The sequence below is a fragment of the Amaranthus tricolor genome, chromosome 1 (genome assembly GCF_026212465.1).
Source record: "Amaranthus tricolor cultivar Red isolate AtriRed21 chromosome 1, ASM2621246v1, whole genome shotgun sequence".
Lineage (NCBI taxonomy): Eukaryota > Viridiplantae > Streptophyta > Magnoliopsida > Caryophyllales > Amaranthaceae > Amaranthus > Amaranthus tricolor.
In genome coordinates, this window is record NC_080047.1 from 39,758,009 (window position 1) to 39,772,469 (window position 14,461).

At 33.9% G+C, this 14,461-nt stretch overlaps 3 protein-coding genes across 3 annotated transcripts; all 3 read left to right on the forward strand.

The window, feature by feature from the left end:
- Positions 1–2,390: 2,390 nt before the first annotated feature.
- LOC130815814 (glucan endo-1,3-beta-glucosidase 8-like) lies at positions 2,391–7,117 on the forward strand. The gene is made up of 2 exons (XM_057682306.1): positions 2,391–3,742; positions 5,805–7,117. Exons 1-2 carry the CDS (start codon positions 3,396–3,398, stop codon positions 6,892–6,894), a joined length of 1,437 nt encoding a protein of 478 aa, XP_057538289.1. The 5' UTR covers positions 2,391–3,395; the 3' UTR covers positions 6,895–7,117.
- Positions 7,118–7,241: 124 nt separating this feature from the next.
- LOC130815827 (glucan endo-1,3-beta-glucosidase 8-like) lies at positions 7,242–8,995 on the forward strand. Its single transcript, XM_057682328.1, has one exon. The coding sequence runs from the start codon at positions 7,401–7,403 to the stop codon at positions 7,899–7,901; it is 501 nt and encodes a 166-aa protein (XP_057538311.1). The 5' UTR covers positions 7,242–7,400; the 3' UTR covers positions 7,902–8,995.
- Positions 8,996–9,125: 130 nt separating this feature from the next.
- On the forward strand, positions 9,126–12,099 carry LOC130815821 (transcription factor bHLH10-like). The gene is made up of 3 exons (XM_057682315.1): positions 9,126–10,276; positions 10,731–11,120; positions 11,894–12,099. Exons 1-3 carry the CDS (start codon positions 9,569–9,571, stop codon positions 12,002–12,004), a joined length of 1,209 nt encoding a protein of 402 aa, XP_057538298.1. The 5' UTR covers positions 9,126–9,568; the 3' UTR covers positions 12,005–12,099.
- Positions 12,100–14,461: the final 2,362 nt, after the last annotated feature.

Here is a 14,461-nt window from a genome sequence, read left to right on the forward strand (position 1 = left end):
TTTTAGCGGGTCGTGCAAGTAGGTAGTACCTGCAGGTAGATTTGTTAGATTGATGGGTTGGATTAGTTAAGTTTGAACTTGTGGGTCATAGATTTACAATTATTTTATTCTTTTCGCTAAAAAATAGCTAGAATGTTATGTAATATTTTCATTAAAATTTGCAAAGTAGTTTCTTCTTTTATTTGACGAAAAATAACTTTTCTAGCTATAGTTACGTAATATTAAACTTAAATTAAAAAAAATTGATAAAATAATAATAGGTTATGACTAAAAAATATTTATGTAAAACTCAAAAATTCACCAAATTTTAAAAAAAACCGGATTAGATCATTCTGATTTTGTTCGGTTTGGCCGAATCAATATTTATCCAGTCTACCTAACAGCCTATGTAGTATTGTCTCGATTGGCGAGTTGTGTCTCGTGTGTTGTTGGGGATTGCGACGTGTTGTGTTGAGCCATGAGTGGGTTTCGTGCCCATAAAGTTCTTGTGTTGGTTTGGACGATGCCCAAGTCTACCTAATCACACATTCTTTTATGTGATAATTCATAAATCTATCAAATAGATTGGGACTTTAGGCTGATAATTGGAATTATTTTGTTTTTGTTTAAGGTGTTGGAAATTGAGAAAGAATGGAAGATAAAAATAGTAATTGAGATGGGATTCCCTGCACAAAAAAGTCATAAGAACATGCAAATTGAGATTGAAACTTAAAAATAGAGATTTTAGTGTAAATTTGTAATATTTATTTTCAAAATTTTCATCTCAATTTTCATCTAAAATTTCGTACCAAAGTTTTTCAATTTTCGTTTTTATTTTCATTTGTCAAATAAATTTCAAGATTAAGAATTTCATATTGTGAAAAAAGTCAATAAAACTAATAAATTGAATAGAAGAGAATATTTAAGTTATATAAACTTGAACAAAATGAAAAGTTAAATTGATATTGAGAGTTAAAGTGATTATATGAAATGATTTAAATTGAACTGAAGATACTACAATGTAATGAATATAGATAAATTAGATTGAGTATAAGTGAAACTTTAACGGATAAAATAGTATAATAACATATATGACCGTATGGAGAGAGGGGCCAACGATGATCTTGATAGAGTTTCTAGTAACAATGTTAGGACGGATGATTGCTTTTGGCTGATTTTGTTTAAATTTTCCCATGTCATACGGCTTGCGTATGAGCCCAATCCAAAACTGATCTAACCGACTTTCCCTTAATCAACAAAGGGTTTGACAATGGTGGAAATTTATCGGAGTTCATCACAAACCAATAATAAAGCAATTAGGTTATCTATCTTCTCTAACGCTAACTTATCCGCGATTGTCTTCAATTTTGGCTTCCTGCCTTAAACATTTAGAGTTGAGGCTTTGTTGTTTACCAATGCGCTTGTGGCACACACCCTGAAGAAGAAGGAGGAACGTTAGAAAATTCTGGATTTCAATTTTAATTTCCTCCAAGACTCTACCAATGAATGGATATTGATTTATATCGTGTTCAGAAATTATTGCCCAAAATGGTCACTTCATTCGTAATTTTGGTGAGTTCTGTTTTAAAGTTAGGTTTTATTGAATTGAAATTCTTAATTCCTCTAGGATTAAAAATACTACAATTATTATCTGCGGAATTAATTATTTAGCTTGTTTGTTGATGGATTCTAGTATTTTTACTTAATTTGGTAATGGAATTGATTTTGATTACGTATTTTTTTACTTTTAATTTTTTTAAAAATAATTGTCGATTTAGCGATTTGAGATAGGTTTTTACAATAGCTGCGTGTTGAGATTAAAAATAAAAAAAACCTCAGTTTAAAATACAATTGTGAGATTTATCCTCATTTTTTCTTGCGTGTATTAAAAAATGGCTTTAGGCTATTTTATTTATTGATAATGACATTTGAGGCTCTGCCTATGATTGTCAGTTATCACTTGTCAGCATAGTTTTGTTGACCACAGATTATTGGAGATAATATGCAAATTAGTGCGGCACTTCTTGTAATTATTTATTAGGTTTAGAGTTAGCCAATCTCTTTCAATACTCAGTTGTATTAGTTGGTTGGTGATGATTGAAGTGGTATTATTAGTTTATTTCATTCTCTATCTTGAGTTTGTTATTAAAATTTGTAAACTAGTTGAAACATTGGGAAAGTCTTAATCTCAAACTGAGCAAAAAAACATGATGTCATCGGCGTGTAAAGGTTTTTAAGCTTATTAACGATCGAGATGACCATGAAACCATCCACATAGACCGTGAAATTCATTTTGCAAACAATGATCGAAAACCCTTTTTTTTAACTATGATCTTAACAATTGTAAATTTGTGAAGTGAGTATTGGTGATTAATATGGTGAATATTTGAGATCCACCCTTTTATCAGTTTCTGTTGGTTATATTGCTTAAGCTTTGACACCTTGTAAAATCCTTTTCTTAAATTTGTAGTTAGCACTTTCATTTCTTTAATTTTTGCTCGACTTAGGAATATATTATCAATAATGATTCACCTTGTTGTAAAACATTGATGTTCATTAAATTCAATTTTACAATAAATTGGTGTAAAACATTGATGTTGCAGTCTTGCAGAATGCAGATAAGCTGAGTAAGCAACTACAGCATCCCTTGTCTCACATCTTTGTCCTATTATTTGATACAGAATGGATCACTTATTTTTGGCCCCATCATCCAATTAATAAAGTAGAAAATAATGAAATAATGTTATTTGAGTACTGTTGCTTTCTCTACCATTCAATCCATTCAACCTTTTATGATCATAAATCTATAATCCTACATCACCTGCTCATTTTCTTCAGATTTAATTCTGCAGAAAACCCCTCATTGCACTTGGGTTTTCATCATATTTTTTTGTAGTAATTTGATAGAAGATAATTTCTTCAGTTCAATTAAGTTCTGGAATTTTCTCATCATTTCAATTATGTTCATACTTCAGAGAAGTTCCTTAAATGTTCTTATGTGCTGAACTTTTTCTCTCTTTTGGGTATCTTTTTGCTTTTATTAATTTGTTATACTTCCTTTTTGGTCATTTCTGCTGACCAATAGGCAAGCTAGGTTTGCATCTTTCTAATTATCTATGCATCAATTACTTCTAACTTGTCTTGTTTTGAAGTAGGATCATTAATATCATTGTATTGCGGAGTTGACTTTATGTTCTAGTGCCACATTTATATTTTCCGCACATAAATTTGCTGATTCCATTCATTAAATCTTAAGGGGTTGACTTTTTCATCCCTCCACCCAAAATGACTTTTGTAACTTACATTGATATATCTCAATTTTTGAGCTGGTTATTGTTTCCTTTGTCCCAATTATAGCAACAAAACCCAGAAGTTGAATTCATATCTTTCACTAATTTCTTGCACAAATTAACATCATGTTTATTTTGATGGAGAAAGAGTGGCTGTTGTGCGTATGTTGCTTGATGTTTTGGGTAACATGGAATTATAATGTTGAAGGGCTTGGAGTCAACTGGGGAACTCAAGCTAATCACAAAATCCCTATTATAACAGTGGTACAAATGTTAAAAAATAATGGAATTCAAAAGGTGAAATTATTTGATGCTGATGAGTTTATATTAAGTGCTCTTAGTGGTACTAATATAGAAGTTATGGTTGCCATTCCCAATGGTGATTTGGCTGGCATGCTTGATTACAAGCATGCTAAGAAATGGGTTGATAGAAATGTTGTGCGTTACGATTATAACGGAGGAGTCAACATCAAGTGAGTTGCAATTAAATTTTTAAAACATTCCTTCACTCAATGTGAAATTTTCTTTTCTTCTCTTACCATATGTTTTGCGTGTATGTAGCTCAAATATTCCATTGAGTTTATTCGGAAGTTAATTTTCTATCTATTTTTCTGGGGATTGGAATTCAAACATACATTAAAATTCATGTAAAGGTGTCTCGACTTTGTTATTGATGTTTAGGCACCTCCATCTTCATTTCAAGTAGAGGTTAATTGTTGTCATTATTTTGTGCTTTTTTTGACGATGGATCTGAACTTTTGAAATTTTTTAATGAAAATAAAATTACCCTTACATTTTACCAACCTTAACTATCCAAAATTTGAGCTTTTCCGCTCTGTTCTGGTTGTTGGCTACTTAATTTATCGTCGCTTCTAAATTTTCTTTCAATATTTTTGTCACTCGTAAGAGCTTACAACTTTTCTGGAACGTTCTGCTTAAAAAGAGTGCAGTAACACTAACAGTAAGGAGACAATCTTGTTATCTTCTGCTTAATGTTGAAACTTCTTTGATATGCTGTGAAGATATCAGCAAGCCTTTAGAGTTTTCACATTACTAAAAAGCTATACCTCGTTTAAGTGACATTACTCTGCATCAATCTAATTCTTTTTACTGGATATTGGCTGATAGAGCAGCCAATTTTCCTAAAATTATCTTTTGCCGGAGAACAATCAATTTCTGTGTTTGTGTCAGATGGGATGTAACTGGCCATGCTGGATGACTGGGTCAAAAGTGGAAGCTATGCTTCAAATGCTCTTGTAGGATCTAATCTGAGTATAGCAGAATTGTTGACCTTTTTCAGGATTTTTCGTTTGCTCAGAGAATAGTATCTGATATTAGATCCCAAACTATTTCTCTATCCATTGTGTTTCTCGTACATTGTAGTCGTTGATTTTTCCTGAAGGGACTAAAGAGATTTTCTTCATTGCTGAGTGCCTTATACCCTTAACAAGAAACAGCCATTGTCGCACTATTTTTTCTCTTTGCATTTGTATAATAAGCTGGCAGGAATGGTTAAATTTTGGAGGTTTTAGTAGAAATACAGAGGTGTCTGAGCAGTGAGCACTCAGAAGCTGTAGCCATGATGAAGTGGATGGATGATGGCTCTCTTTTTTAGGAAAAGGAGTGACAAAAGACAGGATAGAGCGGGAAGTGGTTCTCATTTTAAGGAAAGAACCTGAGTTGCTTAATTTGAAATATTGTATGCGTTACGTGTAGTTCGTATTTGTAAAATTTCAATTCCCATTAGAAGCATTTGGTTTCTAACTATTAGTCTTTTATTAGAAGCTAAGGTAACCTTAGATGCATTTGGTTACGCTTGAACGTAACTGCATGAATGTGAACTTTGGGTAGATTGTGGTATCCTATTATTGCTAACCTTTTCTGATATATTAATATGTCTTCTTTATCTTCCCATCACGTGATCATAATAATGAGTGGGGAAACGAACCATCTAATTTAAATGTATTATGATTACATAACAGGGAAAATTAATAAGAAGTCCTTTAGAGGCTTATAAGTTAATAGAATCATACTTTTATCTCATTTTATTTGTGATTAGTTGTATGTTTTTCAAGAATATAGGAGAATTAATTACTGTCCCCACCCCTCTACTTCTCGCGTGACAATTTTAAACTTCTCTGGTGTTGTGATGCTAATAAAATACATACTACTTTGTGGTGTATGGGGAAAAATTTACTTTTAAATAGAAAGGGGAATAAGGAAGCTAATGATTGTTCAGAGGAAGCAACATTTCTCAAAATTGTGCTTTGCAGAGTTTTTAGAGTTGCTGTTCAGATTTTTTTTTTGTGTGTTTGCATCATTGGTACGTTTATGGCTATAAGGGCGCGCGCAATTGTTTTTATGTAAATGCTTTTGTTGTATGATTTTTGGTTTAAGTAACCAAAATCTAATAGCCAGATGACACCGACTGGAAAACTCTATCCTGCTCACAGTAGAAAACTCACAGTTGCTATTTTCTCTTGTGATCTTAGACTGACAAACCATCTGAAACATAAAAACGTTAACCGATTGCAGGTATGTGGCAGTTGGGAATGAGCCTTTCCTCAGGTCCTACAACGGTACATTTGAGAATGCTACTTTGCCAGCCCTTCAAAATATCCAAAATGCTCTTAATGAAGCCGGGGTAGGAGATAGAATAAAAGCAACTGTGCCTCTGAATGCTGATGTCTATGAATCACCAGCATCCAATCCTGTACCTTCAGCTGGAAGATTCAGACCTAATATTGCTGATCTGATGACCCAGATAGTCCAGTTCATGAGCCAAAACAACGCTCCTTTCACTGTCAATATCTACCCTTTTCTCAGTCTTTATGAAGACCCAAATTTCCCAGTCAACTTTGCCTTTTTTGATGGGGGAGCTACGCCAATTGTAGACAACGGGATTCAATACACTAATGTTTTTGATGCGAACTTCGACACATTGGTTTCAGCCTTAAGATCGGTGGGATTCGGGAACATGCCTATAATTGTTGGAGAAGTTGGGTGGCCAACAGATGGTGATATTCACGCTAATATAAACAATGCTATCAGGTTTTATCGTGGCCTCCTTCCTAAAATTTCTGCTAATATTGGTACTCCTCTGAGGCCTGGAAATATAGAGATGTACTTGTTTGGACTCCTTGATGAGGACGCAAAGAGTGTTGGACCTGGATGGTTCGAGAGGCACTGGGGAATTTTCCGATATGATGGACAGCCAAAATTTCCCATGTATGTTCAAAACCAGGAAATTCATCTTATTGGTGCTAAAGGTGTGAAGTATCTCACTAATCAATGGTGTGAATTCAATCCCAATGCGAAGGATCTAAGCAAGCTGGGAGAAAATCTTAATTTTGCATGCAGTCGTGCTGATTGTACACCTCTTGGGTATGGATCCTCTTGTCAAGGCTTGGATGTCTATGGGAACGCCTCTTTTGCATTCAATGTATATTATCAGACTCAGTATCAGGACTTTGAGGCCTGCAACTTTGGGGGCTTAGCAAGGATAACAACTGCGAATATCTCAACAGCAACTTGCAATTTCACTATCCAGATTGTTTCTTCTGGCTTGAGGACTGCAGCACCCATGGTCTTTTCATTGATCACTGTGCTCACATATTTACTCTGAATAATTTGATCATGTGGATAATACTTTGTGCAGTTCCCTTTGGTTATTGTTCTGCACAGCATTAAGGTCAGTTTTATGGAAAGCTTTATTCTAGTTCTGAGAATTTCATTTTGTTAACTTCCTATTATTTGATTATCAATTGAAAACGACAATCAATTTGTGTAAGTGTGCACCTTACTTTTTGGCTCTTAGAAAACTACTCATTTTTGTCATTGTTTTCAAACTTTATATGTTCTTTTCTTAATGATAATCTCTGATTATGGTGGTTAGGTTAGTTTTATGTCCTTTACTACCCATTTGGTTAGTGATAGTAAATGACGGTAATGGAAATGAATGGTGTAAATTTCATCAAAAGTTTCGTGTTATTACTATGGTGATGAAATTTTGATCACAAAAAAGTTTTTTTTGTTTACAAATTTTCATTACCACCTAATACCACCTCTTCCTATGGGAATGCATTGGAATGAATTTTATGAAGAAAATGAGATGATTGAGGTTAGACAAGCATGACCATCAAGGTAGCTAAGAGATTTTTCAACCAAAATTACACTAATTTTCATTTCCATTACCACTGTTTATTACCACCTACTAAACGGGTCGTTGAGGTAGTTGATATCATGACCGAGATAGTCCAATCCCTTGGCCAAAACAACGCTCCTTTTACTGTCAATATCGATCCTTTCCTAAGTCTTTCTATAAATGAAAATTTTCCGTTTAGCTATGCATTCTTCAATGGAAAAGCTATTCCGGTTGCAGATAATGGGATGTTGTACACTAATGTTTTTGATGCCAACTTTGACACTGGTGTATCAGCCTTGAATGTCGTTGGATGGCCAACTGATGGCGATAAAAAGGCCAATGTTAAGAATGCTATTAGGTTTTATAGGGGCCTACTGCCTAGAATTGCAGCTAACACAGGTACGCCTTTGAGATCCGGATATATAAATATGTACATGTACTTGTTCGGGCTCCTTGATGAAAATGTGAAGAGTGTTGCACCCGGGTGATTTGAGAGGCATTGGGGATTCCAATACGATGGACGGCCAAAATTCCTTACGAATCTGTCTGGCCAAAACCGAGACATTTATCTTGTGGGTGCAAAGAATGTGAAATATCTTGAAAATGGATGGTGTGAATTTGCATGCACTCAGAGATAACATTGATTTTGCATGCACTCATGCCAATTGTACTAGTCTTGGTTATGGCTCATCTTGTTAGGGCTTTGATGCATATAGAAATGCATCGTTTGCATTCAACGCGTACTTTCAAACCTAAAGCGAAATCTAGAGGCGTTTGGCTAAGCTAACTAGGCAAAAAGAATATCTCCACTAGAACTTGCAATGTTATACCAACTGAGATAAGATTTGATTTTCACAATATCAAAACTTGAGACTTTTTCAAGGACAATAGTTTTAATGATGCTTTTTGTCACTTTTTTTAACACAATATATGTAGCAAGTTTAAAGTGATGGAATAACATAATATTTGCAGTAGAGTTTGTCATCTTAGTGGCTATGAAGATGCAATTGAATTTTTTTTTAAAGAATTGCATCTCTGTTGTGTTAACAACGGGTCAAGGCCACAGATCAAGTCGAATCGACTCATAAAAGTAATTGGATCAAAATTTTCAATTCAGTTTCACTTATTTTAGATTAGGATAGTCGAATTAGTAGTTTAGATCAACTTTATCATCATCATCATTCTCAGTGTATTCCGCTCATAAAAAACCATGGTCAGAATCTGAAGAGGAAAGAAAGTACGAGAGCTCAGATCAACTTTAACAGTTAGTTGAAATTGGCAATTTGTATGAAAGTTTTAGGTAATCAGTGGGCCCTATGTCCTTAGCCCTTTGAATATAATTTGACCAAGAACTACCGCCCTCTTATATAAATATACACATCCTAATTCTCATGTATGCATTACACTTATACTCTAAAATTCAATCCGTCAAAAAAAAAAATTGATATTTAAAGTGAAGAAATGCACCCCATTTAAAAATTTTGATAACTCCATTTATTTACCCACATTTCTAATTAGTGATGCTTGCTACATAGAAGAAGTATGTTTTATTCCTCTATTCATGTAAATTTTCAACATTATATCACTTTCTTTTGGAAATACTTGTTAGATAAGAATTTTTACTACTATTTATCATTTAAACTTATTTTTTTAAATTGTGGCTAATGTGTAACAAAAGATATAATGACGTGGGATTTTGATTAAATCGCCAAATTTCCTATTTTCGAAATAGTAACTTTTTATAATTTTTAGTTATATATAACTCAAAATATAAATAATCAAAACAACACGTTAAATTGCATAAAAACATAAAATGTAAAGTAAAATGCAACAGAGAAAGTAATGTTTAATGACCTTTTTATTTTTAGTTCGTCTTGTGTGAGATCGTCTCACCGTCAGATGAGTCTACAAAAGGCTCATCAAAAGAAACATTAAAAAAAATGAAGCTGAATTTCCACTTATACGAAAGCAGTTTTTTTAAATAGTTAACGCAGATTCAATTGAAATCACCTCATAGTGATACGGTTTTCAATAGAAAATTAGTGTTTAATTTTAGTTTTAAATATTTTTTTTGCCTTACTTAAAAACAAAGAACTGATCTTGTGCAGTGAAAAAATCCCCACAAAACAAAAGAAGCAAGAAGAATACACAGAAAATGTATGATCAGACAGAACCTGCTGAAAGTTTAGACCCCATAAACATCCCCAAAACAGCTTCTGCAACTGTTACAGAAAAAACTTCTGATTACACTTGGGGCCCCACAAAAGTGAATAATTTTTATACCCATAATCATGAAATGGGTATTACCCATTTTGATGAATTAAACCCATATCCTACAACTGATCTTCTCACACTTCTCCATTTACCTAAATACTCTTTTACTTCTTCATCTAACACTCCTCTTCTTTCTCCAACTTCCTCCTTTGGAAGTTCTGCTTTTAATTTCCCAAGTGTGATGGTGGATAATCCATCTGGAGCTGGGTCTGGGTCTTCTACTATTTCACATGATCCTTTGTTTCATCTTAACTTTCCATTGAGTCAACTTATGTTTCAACAATCTTTTACTGATGGGTTTAATACTGAAAGAGAGATTGATGTTTGTGGAAATATGAATGGAAATGGAAATTCATCTTTTTTGTTTGGTGCAATTAATGATGGTGAAGGAAATACAAATACTATAAATGGGTATTATCATGATGATAATCATCCTCTTTTTCATGATTTTAATGGAGTTTTTGAGTTTGGTAAAGATGATAAAAAAGTGGGTAAATTACCTAAGACTTCATTTACTGAGAAACAAAGAAGGAAAAACTTCAGTGACAAGTACCAAGATCTGAGGAGCCTAATTCCCAATCAAACTAAGGTATACTTACTTAATACTTGCCTGTTCCACAATACTTGCTATTGATGATATTTTTCCACACAACATGACACAATCGGGTGCGTATATTCCAGAATGAAGGACGTAATTTCTTCATACTAAATTACTAGCTTCATTTCATTAGAGTGAATATTTGTATTTTAAGCAATTTCATTATAAGCATTATAAGCACTAGGCTCAACACCCCTAAAATTTTTCATTAATTTTTTGAATCACGGTTTCATCATAGTCGGTAGAATTACTCCCTTTTGTTTCATTTTAAAAATTCCATTTACATTTTTACACGCTTGCGAATACACTAATTTAATACTTTATTTAATAGCGATAATTATATCCAACTTTTCCGCCATAAAATTTTATAACTTTATTTTTTTATACGCAAACTTGCATTTTCTTAAAATTTGTGGTAATTAAGTTTGTTTGATATGACATGTAGGATGATAGAGCATCAATAATATTAGATGCAATAAATCACATTAAGGAGCTAAAAAGAACACTTGGAGAACTCAAAATCCTGGTTGCTAAGAAGAGGATGAATAATCTCAAGCCTGATCAACAAAACCCGGGTCGTGAACCCGACCCAGAAGAGGTATTAAACGGGTTAACCGCCATGCAACTTCGAAGCTCATGGGTTCATAGGAAGTGCAAGGACATAGAACTCGACGTTCGAATTTTAGACGATGAAATAAGCATTAAAATAGCGCAGCGCAAGAAAATTAACTGTTTATTGTCTATTTCAAGGATTCTTGATGAATTCGGGTTAGATTTACACCATGTTGTTGGAGCTCTTGTCGGAGATTATTACACTTTTCTTTTTAACGCTAAGGTAATTTTTGATTAACCTTACTAATCAAATTCTACTTCCGTTTGAAAGTCTGTCCATTTTGGTTTTCCATAGAAATCGTACATTTTGAGCTTTAATATCTATACTTTAATACGGATCTAACAAGATTCCATAAATATACTCCCCTCTATTTAGAGTCGGTCTTATAAGAGGGTAAGAAGGGTTTGTGCCCCAGGCCCATTCAAAAAATTAAAAAGACGCTTTAATATTTAATAGTTAGAGACCTATAATAGTATATTTAATTAGTATTTGGGGCCATAATTAATATTTCGCCCTAGACCTTTCAAATCTCAGGACTGCCTCTAATTATTTGATTTTACGATATATGACTCAAAAAGATCTCACATAATTGAGCCATGCTGTGCTGCGAGAGCAAGGGACTAATTGCGTATATATATACTGCTACCATTTTGAAATACTTCCAACATTATGGTTATTAGCAATATTTATCATTCAAGCTTATTTATTGCGGCCTATGTGTAAAAAAAATAGAGTCAAGTAGGATTTTGTTTGAATCGTGTAATTGTATACTTTCATAATATCAACTTTTTATAATTTTTAGATTAGATGTACATAGTTCAATATATATAAATGATAAAAAACACATCATCTTGCGGAAAAAGTTAAATGTAGCAAGTATAACGAAATAAAAGAAGTATAAACAAACTCTTAGAAATGGAGAGAATATATATTTATATTAATTATTTGTTTAATTTTGAAATGATTGGTAATTTGTTTGTTGAATTTGATGGCAGATATGTGAAGGGTCATCAGTTAATGCAAGTGAAATTGCAAATAAGGTTATAGATGTTGTGGAGAGACAGCATGTTGCTGCTGTTGCTGTTGCAACCACTTCTGGTTTTTAGTTGCATGTTACAATTAAGTGGTGTTTGATTTTGACGGAAAATATTTAAAAAAAAAAATAAAAATCATATCAAGTCCTTTGTGTCTTTTGAGCTCATAAGCAAAGACTTTTCCGTTTTATTATACTTACAACTGATAGTGTTATTTTTTCAACATAATACATATACAATTTCAAAAGCAGTTACAAGTATTTAAATCCATATGTATAAGATTTCAAAGTCGAATTGTTAATCCAAGAAATAGTTAGATGAACACCACTTGCATTCCAACTAAAACTTACCTAAAGATAAGGGAAATAGACAAGATAAAATCTTTTTTCCTAAAATCCTAATACTAACTGTAATTTGTTACAACAAATTGATATATAAAATAGGAAAAACTTGTAAAAAATAATCACAATTACCACTCATTTGTTCAAAATAATCCTTAATATGGATTAAGTGATCAACTCAAAATAATCCATGATATTGGAGTAACATTTTCAAATTAATCTGAAATATACTTGTCTTCTTAAACTACACTCAATTATATTAGTAAAAATTATTAATTGGTTTATTTTAAGGTTCTTCTAATAGTATGAATTTTTCCGAGTTAAACTAATCGTACGGATTATTTTAAGCATATGACGCAATTCAGATTATTTTTAACAAACTTTCCTATAAAATATATTTTTAGAAATTGTTAGATTGTGTATAGCTGTTACATGTATTACAGCTATTAGTATAGGCAAGTATTATAGCAGTTACCAGAAGTAAGTATTATAGCAGTTACCAGAAGCAGTTGCTTATTAGAAGCAGTTACTTCAAGTAGTTTCTTTGAACCCTTGTATAAATGAACGCCATTACAATTGAATGAATATAACACAGAAAAGAAAAAAACCCAAAACTTGGTGTTAAACCAGAAATCATGGTATCAGAGCCCGAACGATTCTGAATCGTTTTTGCAGCTTCATCATATACCGACTAACTTACCTTAAAATCCAAAATGGAAGAAGAACCAAGAACTGTCATAACACCAGACCAACCGGTCACGATGGGGCAATTGTTGCAACTGATCAACCAGTTAAACACCAACAAATTACCCACCGAAAACACCAACACCCTCTCAATATCAGAGAAGCTAACAAACCAGAATTACACAAAATGGTCCAGGCTGACGCACTTAGCCATTAGTGGACGAGGTCGTCTCAATCACATCATCGACGACCCACCATCCACAATCGACCCAGCGTACACCAATGGACCAGAAGTGACTCGATTGTTATCTCATGGATTTTGGAGAATACTGACTCAGACGTGGTGAATCAGTATCTCGATTTCCCAACAGCCAAAGCGTTGTGGCAAGGGATTGAGAGGCTATACAGCAGTGGGAGAGACGACTTGCAAATATTCGATTTAACAGTCAAGGCCAACAAAATCCAGCAAGGAACAGACACAATTGAGACATATCACAACAAGCTACTCATGATATGGAAAGAAATCGACAGGAGGCAACCAAACCCAATGAAAGATCCAGGTGATATCATCGTTTATAATCAACTAATTCAAAAAAATCGATTGTACCAGTTTTTAGCAGGAATTCATCAAACATTTGATAAAGATAGGCGAGACCTCTTACTGTTATATACACTCCCAACAGTGGGGGAAGCATATGCAAGTATCAGGAGAGAGGTATTGAGGCGTGGAATCATGAAAACGGAGCCCTCATCAGATCTAGAATCACCGGGCTCCGGTGGAGTTTTTACGGCCAAAGGAAGGACTTACCGGCGAGAAGATGACAAGTCTCACCTCAAATGTACCTACTGTGGAGGTACAAGGCACACGAGAAACGAGTGCTTCAAACTTGTTGGCTACCCTGAGTGGTGGCCGGATACAAAGAAAAAAGGGGAAAAGAAACCGACCCATTTTCCGATCACAACCAGACCGGTAGAGCAGCAGTGGGATGGAGCAATGATGAACCCCCATCAATGGAGGAAAAATAAAAACAAGGGGCGGCCATGAACAGTACAGGTATCGAAGAAGGAGGAAGAGACCTCCTTTCAATCAGAAACGGCGCACAAACAGAACAAGAAGAGGAAAGATTAGGGTTAAGGGGAGGGGGACGTAAAAATGGGGCTTCTCAACCCTTTATAAAGGGAAGGGGACCACGTGCCTCTTCTTCTTCACAACCCAAATCCCACAATTTTTCTTCCTCTTTTAATATGTCATTTTTTTGTGAGAAAGGTTGGATTTTTGATTGTGGGGCTACAGATACAATGTCATTTGACCCGAATGATTTTTTGACTCATGAAAAACCTAAGAAAGACATCATTAAAACCGCAAATGCGGAAGGGATTAAAGTGAGCGGAGCCGGAACTATTTCTTTCACAAAAAACCTCACTTTAAAAAATTGTTTATTTGTACCTGACCTGTCACATAAATTATTGCCAGTGAGTCAACTTACGAGAGATCTTGATTGTA

Bases quoted from the DNA above. Each gene is read 5' to 3' on its own strand.
- LOC130815827 (XM_057682328.1), top strand. From the start codon at position 7,401: ATGACCATCAAGGTAGCTAAGAGATTTTTCAACCAAAATTACACTAAT.
- LOC130815814 (XM_057682306.1), top strand. From the start codon at position 3,396: ATGTTTATTTTGATGGAGAAAGAGTGGCTGTTGTGCGTATGTTGCTTG. The intron at 3,743-5,804 runs GTGAGTTGCAAT...AACCGATTGCAG, and splicing joins AACGGAGGAGTCAACATCAA to GTATGTGGCAGTTGGGAATG.
- LOC130815821 (XM_057682315.1), top strand. From the start codon at position 9,569: ATGTATGATCAGACAGAACCTGCTGAAAGTTTAGACCCCATAAACATC. The intron at 10,277-10,730 runs GTATACTTACTT...TATGACATGTAG, and splicing joins TAATTCCCAATCAAACTAAG to GATGATAGAGCATCAATAAT. The intron at 11,121-11,893 runs GTAATTTTTGAT...ATTTGATGGCAG, and splicing joins CTTTTCTTTTTAACGCTAAG to ATATGTGAAGGGTCATCAGT.